A 10,010-nucleotide genomic window follows, 5' to 3' on the forward strand; every position below is an offset into this window, starting at 1 on the left:
TTTTTTCTATCGGATTTCGTACCAGTACTATACCAGCATAGTATCAAATATGGTACGTAATTTTTTTGGCGTACCGTACTCAATATGCTACTAGTACTGGCATCGATACTGAACTGATACGGTACAGTATGCCTAGTATCATATATTTTAATACGGTATGGCAAACCATGGTTTCAAGTGGTAGATAGATTTCAAATTAATGAGATTAATTTAATTAGTAAGCAATAAAATTGCTAAACAATAATTGCTGTAGCAGAGACAAAATATTTTTTTGTGGAAAATAGCGGATGCTTTACATGCCAATAAATTCGTACATTAGAAGAAAATTTTCTGATTTTTTTTTCTTTAATGCAATAACAGTATGAATGCTATAGCAGCTGCTATGCGTGCGTTTAGTTTGGGGCTACAGTAGAAATTCTGAGTTCATTTGTGAAGGCAGTGAAGTGCAGCGATCAAGCAGTCTACTCCTGGGATATTTTCTTTTCCGGAGCCGTGAGTGTTTGTTTCTTCGCGTGATGCTATCTTTCCCCACCACCGACCATGCCCTGCTTTCACCGGCGCACATCCTTCTGTGGGGCTTATTATGTCGGTATCAGGCTCTGTTCATGGGCAAGTACTAAATGGAGGTACGTATGCCCCCAAAAAAAATTTATATCGTGCATCATGTAGGCAGCGGTGCACCGCGCCAATTACAAGCATGCATTCTTATTGAGCCAATCATGAAGACGAACACTTAATGAATGGTGCTCATAGAAGTACGCACCTATGATTGGTTGCATCCAAAAAAATCTCCATCTTTGTATGATTACTGCTGAGCCATAAAAGTTTTTTAGGATAAAATCTATCTTAAATCCAAACGTGTAGGCAGTAGGCTAGATCCTAGTCCAAATGGCAGCTGAAAAGTTCCACAGATCCACGCATGGCTGGCTCGAAAGAGAACAGGGAGAAAGTCGTAAGGCCGAAGCTTCTAATAAAATAAGACTTTCTTTCATCTTCCCAGATTTTTAATATAATAGAATATTTTCTAAGCTGCTTTTTATATCATAAAATCAAAAGCCCCTGAATTATTACCGAAGGAAAATTTCAGCCTATTGTTCTTATGTTGTTTGTGGTGATGATCTGAATTATTTAGAAGGAGAGAAATGCAAGAATTTTTCTTAACGAGCAATCTGCCATCATGCTTCAATGAGTAGCATATTTTATATTATCAGACAAAAAGATGACAGCCTTCGGAAGGATTTGCAGCAAAATCAAAGATATTCGTAGCAGCTCTCTTTCTACTGTCTGATTTTTCATCAACAATTTATTACCTTCTTCCTTTTTTTTTTCTTTGCAACTGATCTTGTTTCCTCTTCCAAGTTGTAAAGTATTTTTATCTTAACTAACAAAAGCCGGTTAACTCCTTTTGGCCTCTCTTTCCTTCCAAAAAACAAAACTCCTTTCAAATTTATGACTTTCTACTGGTGCTCAAGTAAATACCAATTTATATGATTCTCTTGGCGTCAGACCATCGTAAGAGGAGTATGGATCCATGGCTGGCGGGCAGTTGCTGTGGACATGGACTTCTGGGCGGAGTCAATCTACCAGTCAATGCAGAGTTACCAGGTGGTCCTCTAAAATCTATTGATAAAATCTACAGTCAACCAGGCCGAACATATGACATTCCAACAACAAATGGTACAGAGAATAGACAAAGTGCATCGTAGCCGCAATGGAAGTACATTTTCCTTTTGCGGCTTTCGCATACATAACAGCAGGATGCGTCCTGAGAAAAGCAAACAATCTTTATAGCTAAACCCTTTTTTTTTGGCTAGGATGAGTAATTCATAACTGAGGAGTATGAATACATCCAATAAAATCAGAAAACAGAATATCTCAAAGTGTCTGAGGCAACTCCCTATCCCCAGCTCACAGGGTACCACCTCTTCTTTTAGTAAACTATCTGGAACATACAAACCCAAAGAATTATTACTGCTATACATAACCATTCCCCTCTCCCTTTCCAAATCCTGTCCTTCAAGTGTGGAAGCCAGTATATGCCAAGTATTCTAGGCTCAACTCAAACACTAAGCATAGAAGCCGATGACAACAAACAGTACCAACATCAACCCAGGACATGTAAGAGGCCGGTTTTTTGGGAGACTATGAGTGTAGGTAGTGTTTCAGCTCTCTCTGAATCTCCTCCCTTCTTATCTTTGAAAGAGCTGCCTTCTCTAATTTTCTTATCCATTCCTTAGTTACATGGAAAAGCCTTCCAATTTCCTCGAGTGATTTGCACCTGCCATCGTCCAAACCATATCTTAGCACCAGTACCTGCATCTCCCTGGGATGCAAGCCTTTAAGAACCTCGAAAATGTCCTCCCTCATATGCTGCCGCACGACAATCTCACTAGGAGCTTTAAGCGACGTATCTGGAGTTATTTCCTGCATAATTTTGAAGATAATAATTTGTATTAGGTGGACATACAATCCAAGAAATACTGCTACTACACTAGTGTTACTTGCAGTTCATTGGATCATGATCCATTGATACTGTTGTATAAAATGTCTGCTATTGTTTTTCTCCATGTAATATATTTTCTTCAAAATAATAGTTACACTCAAAATTAACAGAATAATGTCCTTAAGAGAGAGACAATGAATTGGAAATGCACACAATAGCTAGCCTACTTCTTGCAGCTGTCATATAGGTCTAAACACTGCTTTATGTAGGGTTAAAATCCAAACTTAGAAAAGAGAATATGAGAACCCAATGTAACTTCTCAAAAGCAAGAGTATCAAATGCAGACCATGTTATCTAAGTGTTAGAAACATGATGTATATACTATTTCATCTTCTATGGCACGTTAATATTTACAGCGGTTTACAACCAGAGTTCACAAATTGGCATAACTAAATCCTCTTACAGCTTTATAACAGACTTCACTTCTTCAATAGCTTGAGAGTATGCTTGCTGCCAAAAGCAAATGTTGTTTTTTATATTTCAAATTAATAGACAGTAATTACTACCCTTTTTCTTTATTTTCCCCCTCTCCCTCGAAATAGATAAACACTGATTGGACCTGTGAAACAGTAAACTCACACTAAATTCTATTTTTCCAAAGTTCAGGTAATTGTGACTTCATCAAATATCAGATAATTGGAAAGATCACACAATCAACAATTGCCTTAATGGATGGAGAATTTGTGGATGGATTGGATGAATTCTCAACGGAAGAAAAAACAGCTTCAAGAGTGCGATATGGTGGTCAGCTGGCATTATTTCGGGAATATGGCTTGGAAGGATGCGAGGGTGTTCATTGGTTCCAAACAATCTTGCCTACAGATTATCAAGCGAGTGAAAATGTGGTTGAGAGACTGGTTCAGAGTTGCCAATCCCAAATAATAGAAGTTACTTTTAGGACTGTTTAGAAAGATGAGGACTGTTTCTGTTTAATTTTGTTTTGAGCCTGGCTGTATTTTTTCCACCTTTATACTAGGCTGTTTTGTTATCTGTTTGCTTTTCATTATCTTAATGAAAGCCTGTTTGCCACTTCGTGCCTAAAATATTGCCCTAACATAAAGATACTGAAACGAGCTTGTACCGAAAAGCAGTTAGCCCTTGAAATGAAAGAGAGGAAGAATGCACAACACCAAAAGAGAATTTGCAAAATATGCACGTCATGGCAGCAGTATGTATCGCATACATGGAGTACCAAGTAACATGAACATGGGAAGTATAATGTGCATTCAAATCTGCTTCTACATGCTTCTGTGTCTATAGTAAATAAACAATGCATCATAATATACAAATACTGAACATTTTATTCACTATTTAAATGTGTCTGATGCCTCATTCCCCATGCCAAACATGCCCATTTTGCAAATTGCAAGCAACGTATTTGAACTGGAAACAACATCATCCAGGTGACTAAGCTAGAATCATTAAAAAAATAATTTTCCAAGCAAATTAGATGCATTCAGAGTTTCAGACACAAACCCAGATGAAGACATGCGCCGGGGGGGGGGGGGGGTGGAGGGAGGGAGGGAGAGAGGAAGGGAGCATACCATGAATTTTGTACACCATCCATCTCCAATTTCCTGCTCGATTGAACCTATAGTTCTAGAGCATTTTCTAGCTAATCTAACTTTATCTAATGATAAACCAGTGAACTCTGCTGTCTCTTCATCTCGTGGGTATCTTCCTTCTCGGCTGGAGAAATCTCTTCTAGCTTCCTGTATTTGCTTAATAATTTTTTCCATTCTCACCTACAATACCAAACACAAGGCATCAAGTAAAGCCACATTAGTATTCTGAGAAGCACATATGAAGAACTTAAAGCTTCCAGTGTAAATACAAAGACATACAGGTATCTGGATCCCTTTAGAATGTCTTGCTATTACTGCCAACATTGATTTCCTAATCCAGTATTGAACATAGGTTGAGAACTTGTATCCCCTCTTGTTGTCAAACCTCTCTGCACCATTAAGGACACCCAGATTGCCTGCCTGTGGTATGTTGGCATGGACCCATAGTCATATTCAAGAATGACAATCCAACTTCATCATTAACAAATGGATAAAGGTGCACTTCTGAACCTGAAGTAAATCATCAAAGGCAATCCCCATTCCCCTATATTTCCTTGCGAGATATATGACTAAGGAGCGGGTACTTTTTATAAGTTCATCCCTACAGTACCAACCAAATTGCAAACGCTGATGCAGTGTCTTCTGATCAATCCCAGCTGCTTCAGCCCACCTGGCGTAACTGGCTGGTTGCCCAATTTTCTCCTCCAGTTTTATGTAGGTTCTTTCAAGGTTTGCAACTTCCTATACATTTGCAGTTAAATTGATTTATTAGTCCTTCTTCAAACACTACAAAGAGAAGATATTCAAATCCACGCAGCATAAATACTACCTTAACTCCCCTTGACATTTCTGATTCATTTCTAGCGATTAGGACCCTTCTTTTTCTTGATTCTGAAGAATTGTTCAGCTTGCCTAAACCAGTTGGAAGTGAAAATGTTGTGCAATTTTTTTTGGAGGAGCCTAACAGAGCAGACACCTCAGAAGCCCTTTCCAGTGCTCTTCTTCTTCTTCTTAATTTCCTCTCTTTCTTTTTCCCAGAGCGAACAATTATATTATGCTTTTGCTCAACCAAAGGGAACTCTAAGGAGCAGCCGCCAGAATGCTCACTATGTAGGAAATTTGAATTATCTGCAGTTGGTGTGATATGTGTCCTGGAGAGACATGCATGAAATAATTTCAGAGCTCCAAGCCTTCGTATATGTACCAGAATATCTCTCTGCATCCTTACCAAATCTGTTCCAGCAAAGACATCTTCTATCCTATCAAGGTTTTCCATTAATAAGTTATACTGCAAGGAGCTGCTTGCTGTTAACCTTGCATGATAAGCAGATGAATCGTTCTCCATCATGTTAATGGGTCTATTTAAATCATGGGCGCCTCTGAGTAACTTCCTGTCCATGTTTACCTGAAACATTAAAAAAAAAAAAAAAAAAGATCATTTATCGAATTTCTCGCTAAAAAGGAGGAATAAGACTTTACAAAAGGAAGAATTTCTGATGTGATTATTCAGCAATAGACAGATATTGATTCTTATCTTCACCTCATTTGCATCAGCAGACATATTCTCGATGCTTTGTGGTGCTTCAAATGAGCATACACATGCTTTTGAAGTGTCTCTATGCAGTAGTTCAACTCTCTCTGTAAAAAGATGTTGGAGTGATACTTTCCCCGGTTCAGAGAAAGCCTCTCTGACTCTGACTGTAAGAAATGAACTACATCAGTCGGTAATGCAAATTAGAAATACATAATTGGAACTTACCCATGAAGAAATAAAACAGAATGCGATGCATGTTTCAGCATAGCTTTAAGTCCATTGCCTCATCCATATTAAAATGAGAACATCTATTTAATAATGATTATCAATACCAAAAGAGGTGGAACATGATCTGGTTTATTGTATGCTACTTAGATGTTCAACATAACACAGTCCACCATATGAATCAATTATTTGTCACCGTATCAAAGTACTGCAATTATGGTTCTGATATGGCTTCAATTGTCAATCTGAGGACTGGATTACAGACTGATCTAGAATAGCTAATCAAGCTGCACTGCTACAAATTCAGGAAAATCTAAACCATGAATCAAATGATACAGAATTGAATCAGCAGGTGGGCCACTGTATGAGGTTCATGTGCACTAACCTACTTCATACCAAGTGCACCGTCCGCCTTGGTTATCTGTGATGTTTCTGATGATGCATCCATTTATTTAAACGAACATTAACCTATGGAAAGTTGTAGCATAACTACAAGTCAACATAGCCACCATGAAGAGTACCGAGCAGTGCAGTGAATCTAGCTGAAGCAGTAATCTTCTATCATGAATTCCTACCTTCAGAATTCCATCACAGAGATAAGGACTCAAGAACATTTTTCATGAAGAAAGCAAGAAATTCAAACATCAAGCAAATGAAGTAACTTAGATTTCCCACATGATAGAGCTAACCTTCTGGTTTCCCAAATACTGCAAATGAAATTTATCCCCTAAATTTGTTATATTAGCAGACTACTGAACATCTCACTTTCTAGCTAGTGATAAGTATCTTTCAGGCAACCATGTAACCGCAATTCTGCCTCTTGAACAATTCACTATTTCCAATCTGTTATTTTTGGATTGCTGGTTCATTTTTCAGTAATCCAAGTCGACCCCTCCTAACGATCCCAACTAATATATCAGTTACCATTTGCTATAATAACTACGATCCAACTGTAGCAAACGAGACTATAGCAAACTCTCATCTGATATAAGATCTACCTCAACTGCTTCTTGATGCAAACACTCGAACTACAAACAATTCTTTCCCCCTAATCTGCCAAAATACAAAAAGAAAAACCACAGGTAGCAAAGAAGAACTTATTCCTAACAGAGGATCCTTTTTCATTCTTTGTAATTCTAAAACTGCTGATACTGCAAGTTAAATATGCACCCCCACCACTCATCTTTAAGCTTATTATACAACTATACCAATTCTCTTGGATTGACTTTTCAAAAATGTATAAGCAAGGCACTCAAACTTTTGCATATCAAGTATGAGAATTACATACTGCACAGTCTCCAACCTTAAAAACAACAGGAGATGGGGTATTATTAATCCAACATCACCTCAATTTATGTATGTTTAATCATGCATCAACGAAACTAATAGTTCACTCCAAACAAAGAATGTTTAATTCACTTATAGAACATGATTAACTGTTCTCAAACTAGAATAGGGAATCAAATGTATTCCTCTTTCATCACATAGAGGATTTCTTTTCAACTGTAGAATAGCTCGCAATCTAAGATATTTTCCATTGATAAACTCCAATACGGCCCACCTAAGTTTCCATGTATATGCGTACTATGTTGCCAGAATGTCCAAAAATCATTAATTCCTCAAACCAACTCAAACATTTTTGTTTCCCCTGAGAAAAATTTGGTCCCAAATTCAAGCCCACAAATTTTACACTTCCTGAAGTTGGAGACCCAAAAACATGATTCTCTTGTCATAATCAGATCATAACTACATTAAAACGGAATTAGCATCCAATCCTGTCCCTATAGTGATATATATATATATATATATATATATATATATATATAGAGAGAGAGAGAGAGAGAGAGAGAGAGAGAGAGAGAGAGAGAGAGAGAGAGAGAGAGAGAGAGACTACAAAGCAAACAAAGCAAATACCAAGAAACTAGCCCAATGGGGAGGTGATCCCTCAATAAACAGATTAAGAACACAAGAAGATAACCAATAACCAATACAAACCAATACAGAGAAAGAGAAGTTAACTAACTAGCAGGCTCTGGGGACTCACAAAAAGATGAGGGAGGGTGGTGCTGGTGGTCAAGAAGCCGGGCGCATGGATTGGTGGGGAGAGGAGACTGGATGGGAAAAGCCCACCTCTTCGACGCCACCATGAAGCCAAACCCCATCCGCCTTAACCAAAAACAAGGCCCTCGGGTGGTGGAGGTGGGAGGATGGCATTAGAGATAAACGACGGGAAATACAAGTGAAGATAGAATGCATGTCGCCACTCCACCACCAGTTTCCCATCTCCAAAAAAAGAGGCTCACCTTTTTTTCCAGGTTTCCCCAGCCCTCGTCCGACAGCATTGGAATATCTTGTCCCGGGCTGGCCCAAAGGTCTCCGGGTCCAAGCTTTGGACCCATTTGTGACTCGGTTTGATTGGGTACCATACCCAGATTAGTACTAAATGGGCTATGGGCTACAACCATGCATCCACGCTTATGACACTGTTCGTGAATAACTTTTGGAATCGGCAATGGGCCCAACTCCAATGCACGCCTTCGATTTGTTTCGTCTTCAAATGACACCTACGCGAACCTTTTTCAAACACCGCAAACATGCTTCTCTAGCACTTTGGCGCTCAGGAGATTTAGGGCTTTACCAAAAAAAACCTTAACAACACCATTCCAAGAGTTAGGTGCCTTTGAACATTTGGTGGCTATTCTGATGGTTGGGGATATCAACAGGGATGAATATCTGAATCGAACGGAGCGGTTCTAACTGAAATTAATGGCGAAAGCTTCGTGATTATTTTAAAAGTTAAAAATTATTTGGTTTCGGTTTTGATTTCGTGAAAAATTTTGAATTTTTCAATTCGAATCCGATCCAAAATTGAAGCCAACATCGTGCATTTTTTTATATAGTGTAAATCCAAATTAGGAACTCCATGAGATAGTAGAGAAAATGATTTTTATGTTCATGAGGTAATCTATAAAATCTTTTTTGGTATTAATAAGATGGTAGACTTTGAATAAATGATTGTAAATTATATTATAAGTTATCTTATTAATTGGGCTTGTTTTTCTGGTCTTTTTTTTCTTTCTCTAAGGTATAATATGTTCGTGGATTGATGATGGTAAAATAGAGGAATTGGATTATTCACCAAAAATCTCTTATATTGAAAATTTCATCATTATATTTTCTTCGATATAGTTGGACTTATTTTTACTTGGATTATTATATTTGTTGGATGGTTGTACTATTATTTTTGAATTATTAAGTTTGTTTGATGATAGTGTTACTAGTTTTGGATCTATTTATTAGTTAAAATGGTATGCATTATATTATGAGAATAAAATAAACGGTTTTGATTTTTCAATTCCAGTTTCGACTTTGGGATTGGTAGTGGTTTTTTATTTCAAAACTATTCGGTTTTGGTTATAGAGAATTGTGATGAATTTTGTGTTCGATTTCAGTTCTTCTACTAATTGCACCGTATCTACCGTGTTGGTTCCGTTCCACGGCGAACAATGTATTTCTTTTCAGCCAGCCAGATCTTGAGCAGTTATCCTTGAAGAATATACATGATGCCATACTCCGAAAACAGTTTGGCCGGGCAAAAAAATACTTGTGACAAACAAATTGAATATTGTCATTCTGTAATTTTGATCATACATTGATCGTAGCTGAGTTAGACTGGAGTTATTAGAGGCCGTCAAGCTCATCATAATTAAGCGATTTATAACTTTTGTGTTGCCAAACTTCTATTCGGTTGCTGTGGTGTAGTGGTTATCACGTTAGTCTTACACACTAAAGGTCCCCAGTTCGATCCTGGGCAGCAACATTGTCAAAAGGTTATTTACTTTTTCTTCTTTTAAAAATATTCAAAAATAAGTTCAAAGCATTTTACCTTTTCCTAAACAATAAAATAAATTTACCAAAAAAAAACTACCAACATTTATTTATCTACCTGTTTTTCTTTTCATTTGATAAATTAATTTTAGAACCAATTCAAATTAAAATAATATTTTACCTTTTTCTATGAGTTGGTATGTAATAAATAGTACTTACAAGTTACACCTATGATAGTCTTGCCAAAATGCATTGACTTTTTTTAAACAACTTAATAGACCTAGAAGATGCTTAATTATTATGCCTTAAATTGTTTGGTCATATAAATCATTGATCCAAGAAAATATGACATAAT

The 10,010-nt window shown here is 37.3% G+C and overlaps 1 protein-coding gene and 1 non-coding gene across 3 annotated transcripts; one reads left to right on the plus strand and one right to left on the minus strand.

Annotated features, from left to right (window-relative positions):
- Positions 1–1,766: 1,766 nt before the first annotated feature.
- SIGC (RNApolymerase sigma-subunit C) lies at positions 1,767–8,156 on the minus strand. 2 transcript variants are annotated; one of them, XM_008801529.6, is made up of 7 exons: positions 7,872–8,156; positions 5,609–5,766; positions 4,898–5,473; positions 4,579–4,809; positions 4,348–4,488; positions 4,048–4,248; positions 1,767–2,424 (listed from the first exon to the last, which is right to left on the minus strand). In XM_008801529.6, exons 1-7 carry the CDS (start codon positions 7,987–7,989, stop codon positions 2,143–2,145), a joined length of 1,707 nt encoding a protein of 568 aa, XP_008799751.4. In that variant the 5' UTR covers positions 7,990–8,156; the 3' UTR covers positions 1,767–2,142. The 2 variants fall into 2 exon arrangements, with proteins under 2 accessions (XP_008799751.4, XP_026663169.4); XM_026807368.4 differs by having other exon boundaries at positions 5,609–5,780.
- Positions 8,157–9,574: 1,418 nt separating this feature from the next.
- Positions 9,575–9,647, plus strand: TRNAV-UAC (transfer RNA valine (anticodon UAC)). The gene has a single exon. It is a non-coding gene; the product is annotated as a tRNA-Val (tRNA).
- Positions 9,648–10,010: the final 363 nt, after the last annotated feature.

The sequence above is a fragment of the Phoenix dactylifera genome, chromosome 1 (genome assembly GCF_051530095.1).
Source record: "Phoenix dactylifera cultivar Ajwa chromosome 1, Ajwa_hap1_PhDact_Kaust_v1.1, whole genome shotgun sequence".
NCBI lineage: Eukaryota > Viridiplantae > Streptophyta > Magnoliopsida > Arecales > Arecaceae > Phoenix > Phoenix dactylifera.

What these genes read in the sequence shown, in the direction of transcription:
- SIGC (XM_008801529.6), bottom strand. Translation starts at nt 7,989, where the DNA reads ATGGGGTTTGGCTTCATGGTGGCGTCGAAGAGGTGGGCTTTTCCCATC. An exon ending in CTAAAGGGATCCAGATACCT is followed by an intron (nt 4,249 to 4,347) that starts GTATGTCTTTGT and finishes TTGGTATTGTAG; the next exon opens with GTGAGAATGGAAAAAATTAT. An exon ending in GATGGTGTACAAAATTCATG is followed by an intron (nt 2,425 to 4,047) that starts GTATGCTCCCTT and finishes AAAATTATGCAG; the next exon opens with GAAATAACTCCAGATACGTC.